At 37.8% G+C, this 21,749-nt stretch overlaps 1 protein-coding gene across 1 annotated transcript; it reads left to right on the forward strand.

Annotated features, from left to right (window-relative positions):
* The first annotated feature begins 1,063 nt into the window (after nt 1–1,063).
* LOC146592009 (prostatic acid phosphatase-like) lies at nt 1,064–20,095 on the forward strand. The gene is made up of 11 exons (XM_085311747.1): nt 1,064–1,177; nt 2,482–2,577; nt 5,429–5,515; nt 6,189–6,341; nt 8,668–8,766; nt 10,465–10,560; nt 13,083–13,215; nt 14,500–14,582; nt 15,321–15,427; nt 15,911–16,056; nt 20,016–20,095. The coding sequence occupies exons 1-11, from the start codon at nt 1,064–1,066 to the stop codon at nt 20,093–20,095; spliced, it is 1,194 nt and encodes a 397-aa protein (XP_085167873.1).
* The last annotated feature ends 1,654 nt before the right edge of the window (nt 20,096–21,749 follow it).

Below are 21,749 nucleotides of genomic sequence, written 5' to 3' on the forward strand. Positions count from 1 at the left end.
AAAATTTTKTTATTTGTGCCTTTAACTAGCTTGAGCTTATGTAATCCTTTTAGGTAGTGACATGATTGTTTTTCAGAAATTTATTTGAAACTACTGCATGCAGAGAACTTCTCATCACTAAGAAATTACTCTTGAATTTTGCATATTAACAGTGCTTTCATTAACACAATAATGTGACTGAGCATAGGCCGGTAAGCTTGTAGGATCAATGCTGTTTCTCGCAAATCTGTATCTGAGCTATTTTTTTTTAAGATGTACAGGAGAAGTGACAGAAACACCTCTTGATTTTTATATGCTAAAATAATGACAGTGTTTTCTGCAAAAGAAATGTAAAAATCAAAAATTTACCTAAAACTATGAAATKTTAAGGCAGAGTTCTTGACGATAATGACACCTTCTTTGCCGCTAGAGACATAGTCAATCTGCTGCTGGGTTGAAAAGTTCGTAGACATATCTTTAATTTTTGCAGTGAATTCAGACCTGTTCCCATGCAGCCAAACCTCGTGCTGCTATCYCTTCTAAAGACTAGAGCCAAATCTAGCAAAAACGTCAGAGATTCTTTATAGAAGAARAACTATCAGTACTGTTCCTTCTCATTTTTCTAAAAAAAGTGTTCAAAGAAGACTGTGTGAGCATTAAGAATGAGGGTGATTTATTAGCTCTTTTGCATACAGCATCACAGAGCATATTTGCAGCATTCTCCCACTTCCGAGAAGGGCTGACAAAACCCAGYTTATAACAAAGGACAACTTCTAATTCTTTATGTTCAGCTGCCCTGCAAGTGCCTGGGGCAGGAATTAGAGGGCTCAGAGATTCCACCTCTTGTATACATGGGGCACAGAAGYAGAGCACAAGTGCAAAACACACCGTTCAATTCATGAATTTCCAGAGAATATGTACTTGGCTTTACCCCAAGAGGGGAAGAAAGGGAGGAGGAGAGGAGATCGGAGCCCATTTTTGGACTGAGCACAGCCAGCTCCTCCCCTCTTAGCCACATATCTACTCTATCACCACATGCAGCCACGGATTTCGGTGTGCAAAATAGGTGAAAGCTATCATCAGGATGAGAGCAAGACAGCTGGTGTGTGGAATTTGGAGTCTGTGTTTCATGTTCTGCCTTTTCTGCATTTTTCTTCACCAAACCACTGCAAAAAGAAAACTGAAGTTTGTGTCATTAGTAAGTAGATAGTTAATGGACAAATGGAATTTCTTCAAAATTTATCACTTACTGCTCTTCTCKTAGTCTACAGTGGGGAACAGGGGGTACATTATGAATACTGAGGTGTTCGCTGTGTATTCAAAACCCGCTACTCTATTTTATGAAAAGAATCCCAAATTTTAAATAAGATGTTGTGATTTTGTCTTCTTTTTGCAGTCCTAGATGAAAGTTACTGTCTGGGTTGATAAAGACTGCCTTTTTTTACAGCAATAAGAGAGGAATTCAACAGAATTCTTCTTAAATTGTAAAACAGGATTCCATAACTGATTTTAACTGTCTGCAAAATTCYGCTGTGCCAAGGAAGAAAACAGTGGATAAAAAAATCAAATCAATAGTTATTATGTGAAACCCAAACTGRTGTATATTGCATTGAATAAATGACATAGATTCAATGCTGTAAGCTAATGCTGTTTGCAATGATTATAATGTATCTGTGTTTGTAGGAGGCCTGAATTTGGTCAGTTCTGAGTATTGTACATGCATGTAAATCACACTTTTGCACTGCAGTTGTTAATTTTATTTATCCCTATTTTGACAAAATAAAAAAAGCTAGTAGTAAAAATTTAAAATGATATGACACACATCTACATGAATTATGCTGGACAATGTGAGAATTCATTGAATAAATGAAAAATCTTAATTTATCTTTATATATGTATCTTTTATATGAAGTGAAATTTCAGGGCAAGTTCAATGTTTTCATAATAGCAGTCTAGCCTCTATTTAGATATTAGATGACACTTTCAGCACCACTGGTGCCTGCCAACACAAGGCTTTTTAAGGATAATTTCCGCCAAGAAAGAGTGATTAGCAGCAGTCAACCACAGGAACTGTATTTAAASCAATAGGATTTTCTTCCTTCTGGATTCCTGGTTAGTCCTCCCAAAATATTGACATTCCARTATTTCTAAAAAAATATGTATATATTTCTATCGGTTTTCTGTCTAATTAATTTTGTGGTCTATACCTGTCAAAGTTTTCTGACCTCTCTAAAATCTCTAAAATGATGTGTAGTTTATATAACTTGCAAAAGCTTCTGCAAACTAACTGCTTTCAAATGCAGAGAAAAAAAAGCTGTCACGATCATCTAACAAAATCAGCCAAATGGGTATTGTACCTATCTAGACCCAAGAAAGTCATGAATATATTTTGCACCTGTCAGACACAGTACTCACTGTTGATGCACTTTCCCTGGGACCACACTAATTATAACCAGCATTTTAAGCACAGTAACATGAAAGCAATTCCATCTTTTTTATCAGGTATTTCGCCATGGCGATGATACCCCACAGGAGTTTTTTCCAACCGACAAGCATAAAGAAGTTGCAAGGCAGCAGGGATACGGACAGCTTACCAAGGTCTGTATGCTTACCTGGGCCAATACAGTTAAATTTTGCAATGTGCTAGAGGTTTTGACATTTGTTTGTCAGAACTTYGTTTTAGTTTGGAGAAAGCCCACATTAGGTTGACACATACAGCTCTCCCACAGGCCAAAGAAGTTGCTAGGCAGCTACAGGTGTGAGCAGTCACTGGTTTTAAATGAGGATTCCTGTTCAAAGCGTACACTGAGCTGCTGGATTACAGGCTGCTGTCTTCTGAGAGGGCCAGGCACCAGTGACCATCACAGCTCACCTGAGACCAAGCACTTAGCTTTAGCCATCAGTAGCACGAAACAGTGGAAATGCTCGCAGAGTACTCCCCATCTCCACTGAGCAGGAGTGTCTCCTAGCACATGAGCTTCACAGCTGAGATCAGTACTGCTAGCAGAAACTTCTCCCAGGCTAGGCTAGGGAGAGCTGATTTAAAGGTTAGCAGTTTTAGTGCAGGTATTGGTGGAACTAGGGCAGAACTGATTATCAGCTGAAGGTAGTAACTAACAGCAGCTAAGATGACAACTGCAGAGCCCAACTGTAGAAACAGTCTTTCTTGAGTTAATTTGGGGGCTAACTGAAACCCTGCTTGTTTTTGTGTAATTGTATTAACGGTCTCTTGTGAATGGAGCAGAGGCTGAGCTCCTGTACGGTAGTAGAGGTTCCAAGGAAATAGGAGGAAATTAAGGGGTTTTAACCCTACCCCTGCTTCACTCTCAGAAGTACTGCCTGTGCTGTGTCTGTGTCTTCCTCCTTTTCCCTACCCAGATATGTTGTGAGGATGGAAGAAAACAGTTGTTTGTCCAGGATTTTTGGAACCAARCAGCCTCACTGAAGTAGCTTCAATGTGGAGTCTGGAACTGCCAGACACATGGCTATTCTGCATGCACAGCCAGACCGTGAGGTGCTTGCTTCTGTTGTAGGCTGCTGTASAATGTTTGCTCATACACTTTATGCCAGCTGGTCTAGCACAATGCACATGTATTTCTCCTAGAAGAACTAATCATTTGTCACCTGTCCACTGTAATGAGACTAGAACAAGCTGCACAGGGGGTCCTCCTCCACTCCGTGCTCAGGAGGCCATACTGATCTCTGATGCAAGGTCAGGCCTATTTCCACGCATGCCACTTCCTTCAAACGCACAGAAGGGTAATAGCTATGCAGCAAAGTTCAGTATCAGGTAGGAAGAAACACTGAATGTCTGAAAGGTGGCTAAAACCAGCTTCCTATGCCTTAACTCACCTATGACTCAGTCATTACACATATGCACTATGAGAGTGCAATGCTTGCTCCAGGCCACAAGGGTTCTGGAAGGCTTCAAGACCCAGGCATCAGGACTTAATAATACACATAGCAAGCAAGTTAGGGCAGAAGCCTCAGCCAAGCATATACTCTAGGAACTCTGGACACAATGCTCTAGCAACTRGAAGAGGTGATCACATTTATAGACTGGAGGGCATGTTTGGAAAGCAGTGACTCTGGAAAAWGTTCTAAGTAACCCACTCTGAATTCACAGTTGACTCTGCTTTGGACAGGAAGTTGAATTAGAGACCTCTTGAGGTCATTTTTAACCTGACTTATTCTATAATCCTATGACTTGAGAAAGGACTTTGGGAAACAATGGATAATCACTGTTCTACAGATCCCAGTGCAAGCAATGCTGACATGAGCGAAGTCAAATATATTGCAATTTAGGCCAGGAAACACCAGGTACAAGTAATAAGATGACAATATATAACATTACTGAAACCGTTATAAGGACAATGCATGCAATCTCATGTCATGTGCTTAATGCTGATAAATTGGAAAACGTTCAGTAAAGAGCTACAAAAATCACTTGAGGCTGGAAAATCCATTTCACTGTGAGGGCAGAGAACTATCATCTATTTAGTTTAACAYAGAGATTAAGTGAATTGATTCTATTTTTTCAATTACTGTCTTTTGGGGAGTATGATTTGAATACAACAATTCTTAAAATGCAGGTATACAAGGGACCTTTTAAGCAATCAAGTCCAGTCTCCTGCCATGGCAGAAAACCACATCATATAGTCCAGGTTCATACATTTAACCAGCTCTTTTCTCCAACTAGTCAGGGATTTTTGCTCTCACTGCTTTCACTGGCAGGATGTTCCTGAACTTTGCCTTGATGGTCCTTCCAAYTGCCAATTCAAATGTGCTCATGATTAATTTATATTCATTTATTTTAATATCAATATTGCTCTCCAGCTTGATAAGTTCTTTTAAAATAAGTTAAATTCCCACACTTTGCTAATCAAGTGCACAGCATTTTTAACTTCCTTAGAATTCATTCAACAAGTATTCAGGCACTCTAAGGTGAGACATTCAATCCCTTGCCTATGGTGAATGCCCTAGCATCACTACAGATATATTATTTCCTTCTTAGCTCCATTTACAAGAAGTCGCATCTACCTCCACAACAGCCAGAAGTGGAGAAGGCTGTGTCTGCTTGTTCATTAAGATGTGAATTTCAAACACTGATAATGATCTCAGTCTGCATACAAGGTAGTCTGAATTTGAACATTCCCTTCTCTCCTTTTTCTCCAGTGGTTAAAGAAATTAAGTATTAATGAGACTGTGTTACCACAGTGTTCATGTTTCACAGTGAAAGCTGGAAAATGCTAAAGCTGAAGTTCCAACATTGTAAACACAGCCACTTCACTATATTTTCCTCCTGCCTTCTTTCCTCCTTCACTATAAAAAGGAAATACTTAAAGGTCTCTACCAAAATAATATGAAAGATTATTTTATTTTTTTGGTTGTAGGACTAAATACACAGTACACATCCTGAACTCCTTACACTATTCTGTTATTTCCACAGCTCGGCATACAAAAACAGTACGAGCTTGGTCAGTACGTGCGGAGAAAATACCCTCATTTCCTGAGTATTGCTTACAAGCAGTGTGAGGCAAGTATTGGATCTGGAAAGGAAGGCGTTTTTCATGGATGCTAATGGGACTTTCTGGATGCATGAGGGTCTGAATCTGGTATGCTCTGAGTTCACTTAAAACATACAGAACTCAATGTGGTTTTGAAGTATCCCTGAAGCTGTGGCTTCACTTTTGTGCAGGCTGGTGGTTTAACTGAAAAGTACGTATAGGGTGCTGTGTATGATGCTGTATATCAAGTTTAGCTCCTTCACTATTTTAAGGAAGACTGTCTRTCTTGGATATCTCTAATTCTAGTCATCCATCTCCAGAGTGGATGCAGCTTTCATTTAGGGTCAAGTTGTTTAGTGTATCCATGTTGTCCCAAACAAAGGGTGGTGAGAGGGAGTCAATATGATGTTTTTCATTAGGACTTCCAAAGGAACTGCTACCATGTTGCAACTCCCTTGCACACCAAATTTGTATTCCAAGGTCTTAGGCCAGTTTAATTCTCTTTCTCACTCCCCTTTCTATCTCAGGGTCCTTCTTTACCTTCTTACCTTCTTTACTCCATTTTAATGTCAGCTCCCCCAGCACAGTATCAGTCCTTTTCTTCCTCCAACAAGAGCAAAAAATAATAATAATAAATAAAAAAAGAGGGAGGATATGCTGCAGTCACRACCACAAATAATTTATTTTCTTTTCTTGCTTCAGATTTATGTTCAAAGCACGGACTGTGATCAAACACTTATGAGTGCTCAGGCAAGTCTTGCTGGACTGTACCCACCAACACAGAGCCAGATTTGGAACTCCAAAATCCTTTGGCAGCCAATTCCAGTTCACACAGTACCACTGTCACATGATAATGTGAGTACAAACTAGGATCATTTGCTTTTTCTTAATCACTAGTAAAATATGTAGGATATGAGATGAAGGAGTAGAATAAAGGTGATGAAAAGTTWATTAAGTTACAAGCATTATTCAAAAAGGACTAATAAGCTGAGTAGAAATATTGTTAGGAGTTTCCAGATGAACAGAATTACTAACTCCAGAGACATGGTGTTAATGAAAATAGAAGAAAAAAACAAGTTTTGAAGCCAGAAAAAAGAATTAACCTATGAGGTATGAGTAATACATTGTAAAAGTAGTAACAGATTAATCCCATACAAAGTGTTATCACAAAAATGACTTTCTCTATGAGTGAAAAGGAAGTATATCTATTCTCACTAGTACCTCAGCTTTTTCTGGTCCCTGGCCAAAAGAAAAAAGAAGAGAATCATTTTGTGATTCTCAATACAGTAAGAATTGAGCAACAGGATTATTCTTCATGCACWTTATGGGTTAGTAGAAAAAAATAAAAGGGGAAAGGAAAGAAAATTCAGAGTTTTAAGAGCATGAGTTCATATGGCAAAATGTATTTATTTATCTACCTTTCTCTACTCCTCACCTGGGAGCTATAAGGTCTTGTGTGCATACCAGCTCTGTAGGCTGCACATTACTGTCCTAAAGGGGAAAGCTGGGTAGATTCGGAGCACTGGAACAGGTTGCCCAGAGAGGTTSTGGAGTCTCCTTCTCTGGAGATATTCAAGGCCCGCCTGGATGCAACCCTGTCTAACATGCTCTAGGTGACCCTGCTGAGCAGGGAGGTTGGACTAGATGATCTCCAGAGGTCCCTTCCAACCTTACTGATTCTATGATTCTGTGAGTGGTGTARGAGTTCCTCATTCGTGGAAAAGCTATGGTAAAAAGCTACGAAGATCAAGGAAGATCAGGGTACAGTATAAGTCCAAGTTTAGGGGACAAGGACAGCATATGTGATGTGAGATAGATTGTGCGAGCTTCTAAGTCTAATTAACTTGGTTTGCAGTAGGGGTACCAGGTTAAGTAGGGACATGGAGCAGTAGCTCTCATTTGGGAGTGATGACACCATGAACGAGGATATGGAGACACACATCTTCCTGTGTATGCACACAGCCTCGCACWGAGTCAGGAGCTGCTTCTGATAGTGTCACAGATGGTGGTACCCAAGCAAATAGTCAAGAACATTTGGCTGGTATCAACACCACTATCAAATTCAGCAAGCAGCTACTGTACCTTCTTCACATCTAGGGAAGCAAGTAAGTTTATTTAAACAGATCATAAAGCCATAAACACATACATGTTTTTCCCACCTTTTCCCATTATTTGTATTGTAATGTTACTCAGCTTTATCAGAAATACCTGGTAAGCTTGAGACCACAAGTATCTTTTCAGCCAAAACAAATGTCCATCAAATATTAGTAAAGTCATACCTGTTCATGAGCTTATGGTTAGAATTCAGGAATAGCTACCTACTTTCTCAAATAGATAGACCGTCTTTGTAAAAAGATTGAGGAACTGTCGTGATGTTTTTGCAGCTAATAATTCCTTCAGACTCTCAGGTTCTTTTTAAAGCTCTTCTTTGAACTGTGGGACTATATAGATAGAGATTTATTAGTGGAAAATGAACCCAAAGCACATTAGAGAAAAACACTAAGAAAATCTCTGTTTCAACTTTTGTTTAGACTTATGTTTAAAATTTAAAGCAAAAAAWTTCAAACAAGAATAAACTCAGTTTATCTCAGATAAAGGAATTTACAAATTCTTAAATCACTTCACTCATGTAATCTTTAACCTATGGAAAATCTTACCTGAAGTAAGGTTTTCAAACATCTCAAGAAAGACAAAATTGAGGTATAGAAACTTAACAAGTTTCTATGATGCAGCTGAACTGATTGGAGCCATGGTTTAGTCAACTTCCTACAACTAAGTATGCACAAAGTCTCCTATTGCAGTCCAGCTGTTGCATGGTAGTTTGTAGCAAAAAGTTGGCGGTGTGTTAAAAGACTGAACACAACCAGTGAAATCACCTCTGAAGAAGCCAAGTACAAAGTAGTACGTGAGGGCTTGTGTTAGTCTTCTGTCCAGGGATGAATTTCATCTTGTGTGAATGAATCCTTTGAACTACTGCAGCTATTACTCCTCTGAATATTTAAAGATTCTTTTGTAATTGGTCATCAGTATGACTCTTCTAGACCTGAAGGTGAATATCCATATTATTTTTCAGCTTGTCATAATGAATGCAGCCAATCAGAACTACAGCCTAACAAGGATATATTAAATTGCAGAACAAGAAGTGCCTTGCCTAACTAATGTTTTGCAATTTTCATTTCAGTTGCTGTACTTACCTTTCTCACATTGCCCAAAATACAATGAGCTTCTGAGAGAAACCTTTGCAACAAGGAATTTCCAAAGGCAGCTCAAGCACTACAGGGTAAAGTATTTTCAATTATGGAAATCTTATAATTAAAATGCATCACTCCTGGCAACATTATCGAATAGATAGGTCCCAAAAATGGCAGTCAATATTGTCCTTCTAAACCTCTAATCTTCGTAGCAGGTGTAGGCAACATACCAAAAACAATTACAACATTATAGTACCAGCTGAACTAGGTGATCCCTATCAATTGAAAATTGCATTCATTGAAAAGATAAATTATTGACTACCTTGTAAAAAACACTCTACCTACCTTCTCGAAGAACAGATATTTACAAAATAAAATCTCAGATCAAATCGGTGTCTCATTCCAATCTCTCTCTCTCTCTCTGTTTAGTCTTATGTTAGCAACTCCTGCTCTGACACCTCTCTCTACATTACTCTCTGCAAGTTCAGATTTTTCCTCTCCCACAAAACTCTCATGGCTCCGTTCCCTAGATTTTCTGTGATAGCCTCAGTGCATTCTTCAATTACCTGTTCATGTTTCATATCCAAAGTCTTTACTCAGGTGCTCACATATGTTTCCTCCTTGCTTCCATAGTATATCCCTTCCTTTCTCTCTCCACAACCAAACCCTTTGCCATGAGTATATAATCACTTGTGTAGTCCACTGCAWTTTTTTTCTTCACAGGTTTATTCAAAATGGCTCTATAAAACTCATCTGTCTTTCTACCATCTTTAATAACTTATTCATCTCTGCCATCTATCATTGGCTCTGCATCTGGGTATTACAATCAGGCTAATCACTATTCCTGGTTTTACCTAGTTTATGTAGTGCCTCTCTTCTGCTCAGTATCATCAGACTGATTCTGTTTATCACTGTCCTTTTAACCCTTAAAAGATTAACTTCTACATGTTTAGAAGCCTTTAAGCACTTTTTGGCTTTCTGCCAGACTTCCTCAAATATCTGGATCCTTCTACTCTACTCCAGCCTGAATATTTCTACCACAAAGTTCCCCTGTACTTTGAATCTGAACTCAGATCACCATCCCTCTCTAGATAGAATAGGCCAAATTCTCTTAAAAGCACAGAAGAAAACCTTGATCTCTATAAAAAGAAAAGCTAGTGGCATATATCAGGTGTAAAACACATCTTAAAGCTTTCTTAATGGAAGCATCCTGTCCAATATCATAATTTCCCCATGAAGTGTTGTGTGATATTAGAGATCTAGGTTACTAAATTCATGATGTTCTGTAGGACTGAATCCACCATGAGYGGTGAAGCCATGAACTTGGCAATTCAAGAACAGGACAGATACAGGAAAAAGGTCAGCTAGGCTGTTTGGGGAAGGGAYGGGCCAGTGAGAAACACATACCAGAGTGCAAAATGGCTGGTGGCATGACCAAGAATGAGGACCTGTACCACTATAGCTGAAGAGGCAGGATGGCRGTTAGGGCAAGAAACAGGGATAAAAAGCAAGTTTTCACAAGCTCTTAAGAGCTTTTGTGCGAGCATTCATTTGGTGTTTGCCAGATAGTTATGAGAACAGGGCATGAGGGAAGGAAGAGGATCCACTTGAATAGGYATTGAATGGCCACCTGTGAATGCCACCGGGCATAAACTCATTGCTTAGGAGCGTAAGTGCAAAGACTCTTTTTTCTAAAAAATGCTATGTCCCACTATGGCAGTGTGCAAGAACAACATAAAAAGGCCCTGTGTCCGAAGTACAAGTTTGGGGTTTCTTTTGTCTTCCAGCCATTTCTCAAATTTTTAGCCACTCATGCGGGATACCCATTGAAGAAGCTGAACACTGAAAGAATTCAGAAGCTCTCCGACACTTTACAATTTGAGGTAAGTAATATATAAAGAAAATTCCTGAGGCTAATAGAAATACTTACACTTTCTCAAAATCAGTTTTCTCTCTTACTTTCATAATTATTTTTATCTCTTATTTTCATGGTTTGTAAGACATCAAAAGAGGACAAGTCTGTGATTCCTATTTTATTTTCTGAACCACAGACAGTTTTCAGCTTCCTTTCCAGAAATTCCAGAAATTCTCTCTCATCGTCAAACTTGCAACTGAAAATCCTGTACACATACCATGACTTCGTGAGCCTGCTGTGGGCCATCCATCACTACAAGAAGGGCAAACCATGGCTAACTAAATCCAGCATCCTCTCAGTGACTGCATATCACAGYTTAGGGAAAAGTAAATTGGGTAAACTTGTCTTGTTACTCTTTCAAATCCCATCACAGAGATACAGAGGAGTAAAACACGTTGTTGGCAAAGAAATACAAGCATCCTTCCACAAAAAATTTATGCCCAAGTTGTGTAAGCAAGAAAAGTCATTATTTGCATTTGGGCATAGTAGACAGGATTTTCAGGAATTAAGAAGCCTTTGGAATGACATAAAAGGATGTTTGCACAAGGTTGGGAGRCTACTCTAAGCACACAGACTGGGCATATCACAGAGAAACATGGATTTTACAACAATGAGGTACTTTGATGCTTAACTTTCATGGGTTTCYGTCCTGCATTGAAGAATTAGGTTATCAGAGGCCTTACTCATTCCTTGATGAAAAGTCTGCTAACTGGCTGGGATGTGTAAATATCCTAAATACTCCTAATTTAGCAACAAGCTCCACTTTAGGTCACTAAAGTTCAAATTTAGCTCGACTGAAGCWAGTCAAAATTGCAGGGTCTCGTTTTAAAAATGCTTTTTGTATTGTTGCAGGCAGCACTTTCTACATCCAAGTGAAAACATACCTATTTATAAATTCAATATTGACAATATGTTGATAATAAATCAATGAGGCCGTTTTAAGCTGGATTTTACAAGCAACATGTAATACTTGGGTGTGATACTAACAACAAGCTTACCTTCTGTCCTGTTGTTTCTGCAAAGGTCCAACTTTGGTCAATCCAGCCTTGAATGGAATGTTAGCCAGGGTCTTAAGTCAAATGAAATGTTAAGATGTTGGGGCACCTCACTGCCATTTCAGTGAAGTCACCCTTCCATATTGTCCAAACGCAGAACAGCTCAACACTACAGGTTTTTACTGCAAATGTTATACCATACTGAGAAAAATCCATCTCACCAGAGAAGTGTACAAAATTACCAGCTGCCATCAGGGAGTTATCTAAATGCTGGAAGACTAAATCAGTTAGTCATGTTGTTTCCTCTGGTGTTAGATTTGATGAGCCTTGGTCTTTCATATTACTTAATGGAGACTCTGGAGATATCAATTAGGACATCTGCCACAAAAATCACTCTTACTCTTACAAGCATACAAAAACAGCCTTCCTATGTAGTTGTTTCAAACATGAAGCCACAGAAGAGTTCATCTCTCTGTATTAGTTATTATTGGCTAAGTACCACCTTATTTTCAGATAACTTGGAGATTGAGGTGCTCACTTGCTTACAGCACTATCTTAAATGGCATGCAAGTAGCCAGTTCTTCTCTCAAGACACAAATCAGATTTGTTAAAAGAAAAAGTAATACATTGTGACCTGAGCTGGTTTAACCTGACATTTCTATTGTTTCACTTATTTAAACAAACTCTGTTGTTAACTAGTTGGTCTTTTCTTTAGTACTCATTGTTATGAGAATGCTCTTGCTGGTGAGCTCAGTCCAATGGCCCACATTCAAACAGGTTACAGTGAACTAGAGGAAAGATAGGGAAATTGCTTAAACAGGAATTCAGTGCAGTGTGAACAAGCAGTGTTTGGTATGTTTTTTTTTCCTTTGCACTGTAACCATTAAAATGTCCTAGGCTGCTTTCCTAAAGAAAAAATACCCATTCCACTTTTGTTTGAGGACTGAGTTAGAATCTGATAGAGCTGGTGTAAATAGATATGAATTTCATCTATATGTCTAATCCCTATGCATATACTCCAGTACATTCAAATTGCAGCTACACATACTCCTGCTTGATCCATGGATCTTATCTTCTTCATTTCTCAAAGCTCCTGACCATTATTTTATATTGGATTTCTTTAAGTAAAGATTTCAGGATATAGTCTAGTAAATGGCTGAAGAAGAAAGAGTCAGAAGACACTTGCAACTGACAATTGAATCAGCAGTTGGTATAGTCACCTTTTGCATAATAAGTGTTGTAACTAAGAAGTAACTTCTGTTGAACACTGCTCTTCAAATGTGTTTTAAGCAATGTAATGCTGTGAGAATTACACATGAAATGTGTGTAATGTATATGAAAATATAGTCATTATTGTATTATAAAATGAAGAGAAACWTCTATTTGAGTGAAAAATTCAGAATTTGTTCTTACAAGCACTATGCGCCAAAATAAACAACAGCTAGCAGTAGGAATCAGAAAGAAAATAATCATGTTTTTTTTTTCTTCACTGTAGGATATTAACAATTACACTTTACCTGTGTGGGCTACTCACGGTGTCAGGACCAAGCTGATAAAGCTCTCAGAATTGTTATTACAGGCAGAATTTGGGTTTCACAAACAAATACAAAAATCACGTTTACAAGGAGGTAAGCTGAATTCTTATACCATTTAAAATCAAGAATACAATGGGAGAGCAGAAAATGAAGGATATATAATGAACTTTGCCACTGATTCCATAGTAGAACTATGAAAGATGTCATGACATGGATATTGATGATTAGCACTGAAAGATTTTAATTAATGGTAAGAGAGACGGTGATGACTCATGAATATCCTAATTCAACATTATAAAGGAGGTATCATTTTGATTACACTGTGTAAGAAACCCAGAAGTAATATGCAAATTCTTACTGGACTGAATAAAGTCTTAATTTAATGTAAGCTACTATGTTTAACTTACAAAATATTAATTGTAATAAACTGTAGCATAGTAACATTGTTGCSTAAGAGTTTCATATTCCATTGCTGAGAGTACTAAAATGAGAGTATTAAACTGCTTCTAAGATTTATTCTGCTCAGTAGACAGTAGTTGAAATCCAGGAATTTAAAAAATAGTTTATATCATATCCTTTTAACCACTCATTCATCCTTCACTCATTCTCTGTCATCCTTTTTGCATAATTTTATTTTATATGGCTGTTTAATCAGTTTCTGTAAGCCACAAGGACAAATCACAAATAAGCCCTGATTAATTTGTTTGCTTTTTTGGGAGCTGTAAGACATATAAAACTAAGTGCAAAGTTCAAACCTCCATTCTTGCTTCACTATTAATTGCTATTTAAAAATCTGCCAGTAACTGAAGACATAATTAAATCAAAGAAGTAATTGAAGTGTGTTTAATTCTTCTAGCAGTGCAGTCCTCATCTTAGGATTTTTCTTCATGGAAGATTCCAACTTTATGCTAAGATATTAGCATTGACACTGATTTAATTCATACAGTTTATCTTTCAATTTTTTACCAGTTAACTTAAACAAAATACAGTCAACCATTTGATATATGAAGGCACATAGTTCAAAGAAATTTTTCTTTCTGTGCCTGTGGAAATCAGAAAATCAATGGAGTTACACCAGAAAGAGGGCAATATTCATTACTCTCTTGCACAGTCCTCGCGGCACAAAGCAGCTGTGAAGGCTGTTTAACACCCTTTAGAATATTAGGAATTCCCAAGATACATTATAGGGAGTCAGAATCAGGCCTACTGTTCATAAAAAAGATAGTATCAGTCTTACTAGGGTACTACACACAAATTAGCTATAAATTGAATTTAGTAAATCTGGTAACAAATGATGGTAAGATGGTAACAAATGATACAAATGTTAATGCAGGCATCTCCTTCAGTCATTGTCATTGCTCCCCAATTTTCTTTTAGGTATTCTTTTAAAAAATATTCTAAAACATATCACAGATGCTAGAAGGCCTTCAAATCAGCAAAAGATGATTATGTATTCTGCGGTGAGTCCTTTCTGTTGCTTTTATGTTACATTTTTGCACTTATTAAATGCAGTGAAAAGCATGAATCTTCATTTCCTGCATGAAATACAGCTACAAATATTTGGTTTTGGTCAATCTTACATATCAGCAGATTTTTTTCATTTCTTTAATGAGCAGATACTACTTTGAAACATGCGGCATTCCATTTTTCACCTGATGTTGCAGCTTATTTCATTGTAATACTGTTTTGATTGAGTAGAGATCCTAAATACGAAGCCTCAGGTTTTATTGAACTTTTATCACACAGATGATTTAGGAACAAACCTCCTGCCTGCTTCCTGCATCTTTTCCAGATGATAACGAAAAAAAAATTTTTAGATAGATTTAGTTATTTGGAAGATGTTATGAAGGCAGTTTCTAAATAGTGACTTTCTATTTTTGTTTAGAATGTGCAAACTCTCTCACCAGAAAAGGAAATTTCTGGGTTGTTGTTAGCAAAAAGCTGTTTCTGATTGCAGCTAGAGCATGATCTATCAGATGCAATATCAGCCAAAGAGTTTTCTGATCTGATCTCAAATGTTTTTTATTTTTTCATGCAAAACCACWGGTTCTTATTAAAATAAGTTTTTGCAGCTCCTACTGACTTTGATAAGAATTGCACATGCCCATGGACACATTATAATGCTGGACACATTAGGCAATAGCTGTATGAAGTCATTTTCGGTATGCCTTTAACAGAAAGGTTTCTTGTATTTACAGCATGCAGCTACTATTGTTGCTTTACAGATGGCCCTCAATGTCTTCAATGGGAAACTGCCTCCTTACAGTGCCTGTCATTTTTTTGAACTTTATCAGGAAAACAATGGGCAAGTATCTGGAAAAGCTGTACTGAAAAGCATGAAAAGCATGTACTTTTTCTAAAAAGTAATTTATTTATACCTCAAACTAATTAAACTGGATACATAAGGTTCACTACATAGAAAATGATTATAGACTGATTTTAATTATTATAGCTGGAGTCAATTTAGTACTTAATGAAAGTAGCAGAATCACAGTACCATAGCCTGAAATCTCTCTATATATTACTACATCACATTTATGAGAGTTTTTACTCCTCTCTGTTTATATATTTAACTCCTTGACTCTCTACCAAGTTGACAAGCTACATGTAAATTGGTATTGACCATCTATTGGTTAAAAAGATCTTTTCAGTGTACTCATGGTTATATTAATAGCAAGGCAAATAAGCTTTATCCCTAAGCACAATGATTGCAACACAGAAGTACGTTCTGTGTGGTTCTGCATGCCTAATGATTTTTTTTCTTTTATCTTTGTGTATTTTAAATCAGGCAATACACCATAGAAATGTACTATCGGAACAATTCTTTGAGAGATCCTCATCCACTCACCCTCCCTGGCTGCAAATTTCGCTGTCCACTAGAGAGATTTACTCAGTTGGTCTCACCAGTCCTAGTACACCACTGGACAAGAGAATGTAGGATTAAAACATAAAAAGAGGTAAGTCAAATGCTTTGAGCACATGCACTCAAAAGTAAAGTCAGGATTACACCCTGTCCTGCCAAGGGATCATTTGAAGTAACAATCTTTTTCAGAAGGGTCTGATATGAAATAAAAAGAAATCGAGATCCAATAAGACAGAATTATATCCATAACCATAATTTTTACTCCACTGATATATTTATCTACAGCAGCTAAAGTTTCTGGTGAAATGGAATCAATGTTTACATGGCTGATTACACTCCAGGATACTCCTTTTTTATTTTTTATTTTTTAGCGCAGTCTAAAAGAACCTTCGGTTACTGAGGAAGCAGATCTCAATGGACTGAATTATGTTAATCCACCTTATCTTCTCTAAATGTAGAGTATTTGTCCAAGCTGACAAACAATATTATGCGTTCCTTTGATTTTAGGGAACATTTAGAGATCAAAACAGACTAATATTAATAGTATACCAGGCTTATACTTCCCAGAATATCAAAAGTATACAGACACACATTGGCAACACTAATACACTCCCCAGTAGGATGTTTACATTTCCAGATCAGGATTTCTAATTTTCCATTTGACCATTGATGATATCTATATTTGCAGAAGGCGGGAAAAGGAAGGCAGAGAATTACACTGTTTTTCTTGTATCTAGCTCTATATTCCTTCAGGAAGATGAGGAACAAACAAGCCCCAGGATATCAAATCTCCTCCTTCACAGAGCAAGCCATGTAACTAACCAACTAAATACACACAAAAAATCTCAACCTTATAATCAAAATCTGTCGTTAATGAAGATCCAATTGTTTAGCCTTCAGTTTCAGTACAAGGGCTACACATTGCTTCAATTCTCAAATTTTGCTAAAATAAGAGTCAGATGGAGTCAAGCCTCTTACATCAAGCATCACCACATGACTMCTTTCATCAGTAATACTGAGTGCACAAAAAATATATGAATCATGTAAGAGATCAACAGAATATCCAATTAAAATTTGCCATATCATCATATCAAAATTAGACAGTTTCCCSTATTTCACAATGTGTGAGAATGGTTCCATCTCAGCAACTGTAGGGGCCAGATCCCAATTTCAGGGCTCATAACTCTTCCTGCAGGCAGAAGTTTTAGATTCTCTGCTGTGTACACAAATGGTACCCAAAAAAGGTGGGAATCCGGGCACACTGCCTTACAGCCTGCACAGTGCAGCAGGCTGTCAGCTGGACTGTACTGCACTAAATCACAGCGAATTGTAATGAGAAACATTACCAATTCTGAATGAATGCATATTGACTGGATCAATTGAACTCTAACAGCAGGAAGCTAAACCAAGCTATAGCGGAATACAAAGAGTTTACGGGTCACATTCACACCTAATACACACAACCGCAACATCACTGATTACAGCAGGTTCCGGCTTTGTCAAAAACCATCTCAAATATTGTCCTTTGTTAATGCATATGTCAATACTTTGAATGATTATACATGCACGAGAGTATTTAATGACTGGAAGCCCATAAACATGATTTTTTTGCATGAAATCTAGGAATTAAGCTCAAATATTTACCTTATAAAACTATTTTATATGAAGACACCATCTGAAACAGAGTTGTTTCACAACATGCTTAATTGAAGGGTCATAGACATTTCTTATGGTCCCAGTATAGGGAAAACCATGGGATTAGGAAAGTTCTGCTTCAATAGGTCACACAAAACAGTTGGAGTAGGACTGCAGTATAAATCAGAGTCAGGTTCCTCCAGATAATGATGACTRTAGTGTGGGACATAGGAAGAAATGACAAGTCAGCATCCTTTGGCAAGACAGAGAACATTTCTCTGCACTCTCTTGGCTGCTCAGGAAGGTCTCATGGTGGCTCTCCTCACCATGAGACAGAATTTTCATACTTTAGCCTCAATAGAAGCAAATTTGTCCATTCTTCCGTCATAGTCTGACCTATTCACTTGTTTTGGTACTCACTTGTTCAGGTCAAATTAATAAGTTTGCCCTGCCTTCTGAGAATGAGGCCATGTGCTTAGAATGATTCTCTGTTTGTCCTACCTTTAGGTGTTCTCTCCAAGACCTTCAGAGTGACTAGCTTTATGAAACAATTCCTCCCACACTGTGATGTAACTGCAGCCCATCTAAGTTTTCTCCCATACCTTCCATCAGCATGACCAACAGCRTCCTGATCTCTATCAGAAGAAAACATTTCTCAGGACAGCAGACTAAAACCATAACAAGTGGTGACTTATCCTTCATGARTGGTATCTTTATTTTACCAAATGGTGAAACCCAAGTGTGATATGAAATCAGAGTAATTTTTCAAGGTCTATTCATTTTAATATGACTTTGGCAGGACTAGATGAGGAACATAATTTTGGTTATATTTTTTTCAAGACTTGTAGCCTTAATTTACAGTAAAATTGAAAAATGTCTCTGAGGGAGTATTGCCACTTCTTAAGAATGAGTTAAGAACTTCCAGAACTGGTGAGAGAAGCAGTTTTACGTCCACAGAAGGAGTCATTCCACCATCCTCCTACTTTATTTTGTTCAAGAAATAATGAAACGTTTTATGCAAATATATCCCAGAAACTACAAAAATGAGGGTAACAGTTGTTTACTTAGCGAAGGGATGTTTTCCTTTTTCTTCTCTCTTTCACATACATACACAAATTTCCCACTGTCATACAGAAACAAGGTGAGAGTTATGGACAAAATGTGGCTCCACACTTCAAAGAAGCCTCCAGCCAGTCCTGCTGCCATAAAGGCCTTGCTGGCAACTGACTGACCAGACAAGGCTTTTGGAGGTTAAGGCATTCCATCTCTTCCGAAAAGACAGCAAGGCTCAGCGTCAATGCTGAAAGAAAAATCATCTGTGGTTTCAAATATTGTTTCAAATACCTTCCTTTTGTTACCTTGATTGTATACTCAGATCTAATCACGTATTGTAAAGTCTGTGCTTCAGAGCCTGGGAATCATATACACATTTTTAGAGCTACAGCATACACAGATAACTGCTATCCCACAAGCTATAAAAGAACTCCAAAAGTAAAAAGACCCCCTTTCCCTCCAGCAAGAATCTAGGCTTCAGAATTCTCATTGTAAAAGCCCATTCTCTTCTCCGCARGGCCCAGGCAACAATCCCTTCGCTTCCAGCACCAGCAAGGACTTAAACACAGTTCAGCAAGTACAGTTGTAGTTAGGTTTCACAGCAAGGAGCTTGAAAAATGTAGATAAAAGTAAATGATTCCCTTTAGTGAAAAAAATGCAACCCCTTTTACCACAACAGGCAACCAAAGGAAAGAATATTTTCTCACAGCATAAGACAGCCAGGTCTAGCTTCTTCCTAATGCAAAGATGAGCTTCATCTTTCCACGAGCTTTTTTTTTCTAATGTTACCTTAATGGCCATAATGGCCATCAACAGAAGGCATTCCCAGGTCTTGCAGCCCTCACAGGAGAATTAGTGTAAGTTCTCCAAATGATTTATCTTACAACCACACAGTTTATCAGTCATACCTCCTTTAATAAGAAGGAATAAAAAATTGCTAAAAGAAAGCAAATAAAGATGAAAATGTAATAATCCATTTTTATCAGCATTAGACTGCTAAGAAGATTACAGCCTTGGCCACAGACAGTACTCTTCTAGGCACCCTCTCTTCTATTCTGAACCTGTTCCTAATTCTCCTRTCTCTGGACCAATGTCAACCTGAGTTGCTTCTAATGTTTTGTTTGCCAGATATTTGCAGCTGGAAGTTCAAGAGCTATAAAGCCGGTCTCTCTCTTACCCCGTCAAAGGCAGGGGTTTCTGCTGACTTCCTAGATCTGAGAAGGCTCACACACAGAACGCAAGACACCCATAGCCTCRAGTTGCCAGTCCTTCCCCTTGTTCCTCACCTGAATCAGTCTCTCAAGATTTTTCAGAACCGTATGAAAACTCTTACGCTTTACAGCTTCCTCTGATATGGAGGATCATGGAACAGGAGCCTGGCCTGAGCGCTTCACTTCAGCCACGGATGTGCAGCCTAACTGAGCCCACTACTCAGAGAATACCAAYAGAAGGTCCCTCTTGTCCATCACGTTATCAGATCATATTTTCTTCCCTGCTACATGACCCAGTGAACACATTGGGGTGGAGGGGGATTGATTTCTGGTGTAGTAAAATTAATTTCAAATGGGTTTCCAAATTATTTTGTTACCCTTGTCCCTATTCAACAGAACCCCCATCACACACACATTCTTTACAATGTTTTTCATTCTTTAGATTATCACTTCAGGAACACAGAAAGGAATACCTTCTGTATACCTTGCTTACTCCATGGAAAAAATAAACATCAGTGTTCTTAAGGCCCAGATCTTGTGGTATGAATATATATTGGGGATGTAAACAAATGGATAATATTAGTAAAGCACTTCAGGTTTTATGCTACTGCACCAGCAGACACAGTTTGAAAAATCTGTCCCATAGTCTCATATAGTATTTTAAGTAACAGGTACTTTATGATGTTCCTTTTTTTTCCTATCATATGCAGAAACAATATCAGCAAGATGGGTAATGAGCAACAACAAGAGTTTGACGCTGCCTGGCTAGTGCGGCACTGGCCCGGCCAGACTACAATCTTTTTCTTTTCTTCTCCTCCTTTTCTCTTTGGGTTATTAACAGAGCTGAGTGAATGAATAAATAAACACATAAAAAAAAAAAAGGTTGCAGAAGAAAAATTTGATGTTATTTTCACAAATTCATTCACAAGGATGAGTCAAATTCATTGGATGATTTTGATTTGTTTCACAGGAGTGATGTAAGTAGGAGTTCCTTCTTCTTACTCAGTACTTAAGGCACTCATCCAAGATGCGGCAGATTAAGTTCAAATCCTTCCTTTGCCAATGYTGTAGATTCATAACCAGTAACCACCAGAAGCAAGTTAAGCCTTCAAGTGTTATAGATGAATGCTTCTAAACATCCGAAGTACCTAAAATTGGATGAAAGTAGAAGATCCAACAGAAGCCTGTGACCCAGCCTTTTGCTTTTTATTGTAAATGCTTGGAAATTAAAGGAAATGTATCATTTTGTTTATGACCAATATTTTTCTTTTCTCTCCCTCTCTTGGCTCAAAAAATTGAATAAAATGATTGCAAATTAATCCAAACCAGTTTAAATGCTGAATTACAAAACTGGTCAGCAGCAGTACCTGAGCTCTTTGCCCATGTGAGCAGCCAGGTCCATGAGTGCAGACAGCAGTCTCACCTGCTGCTGCTTTGACTGCCATGGCTCCTGTCCTTTCACAGCGTACAGGTTGCCCTCCACCCTGGGCAGTTAGCTAAAGCACAGTCTGTACTTTAGAGAATGGTTTCTTTTGCAACTAGTCTACTTCAAAACCAATCTAGCTATGCTTCAGCAAGCTTCCAAAATAGATACTCTAAAAATGGGCAATTGTATTTAAGCTAATTCCACTTACTGCCATATCTTAATAACATACCCATTGAACCAAATTAGCATAAAGATTATTTAAATTGTTTAAGTCCATTTACATGGATATATTTTTTATTTTGAAGCAACTTTTCCTAAAAAGGTTAAGGGTGATATTGTTGAAGAGTATGGTAAGTTTATAGCTGTTAAAAGCATAGTAGAAATGGAAGTCTGCTCATATCCCATATTAGAATGAACATGCAAGACCAGTAAGGTAGGA

The sequence above is a fragment of the Rhea americana genome, unplaced genomic scaffold, assembly GCF_003343005.1.
Source record: "Rhea americana isolate MKP2758 unplaced genomic scaffold, rheAme1 scaffold_35, whole genome shotgun sequence".
Lineage (NCBI taxonomy): Eukaryota > Metazoa > Chordata > Aves > Rheiformes > Rheidae > Rhea > Rhea americana.

What these genes read in the sequence shown, in the direction of transcription:
- LOC146592009 (XM_085311747.1), top strand. Translation starts at nt 1,064, where the DNA reads ATGAGAGCAAGACAGCTGGTGTGTGGAATTTGGAGTCTGTGTTTCATG. An exon ending in TTGCTTACAAGCAGTGTGAG is followed by an intron (nt 5,516 to 6,188) that starts GCAAGTATTGGA and finishes TTCTTGCTTCAG; the next exon opens with ATTTATGTTCAAAGCACGGA. An exon ending in AGATGATTATGTATTCTGCG is followed by an intron (nt 14,583 to 15,320) that starts GTGAGTCCTTTC and finishes TTGTATTTACAG; the next exon opens with CATGCAGCTACTATTGTTGC.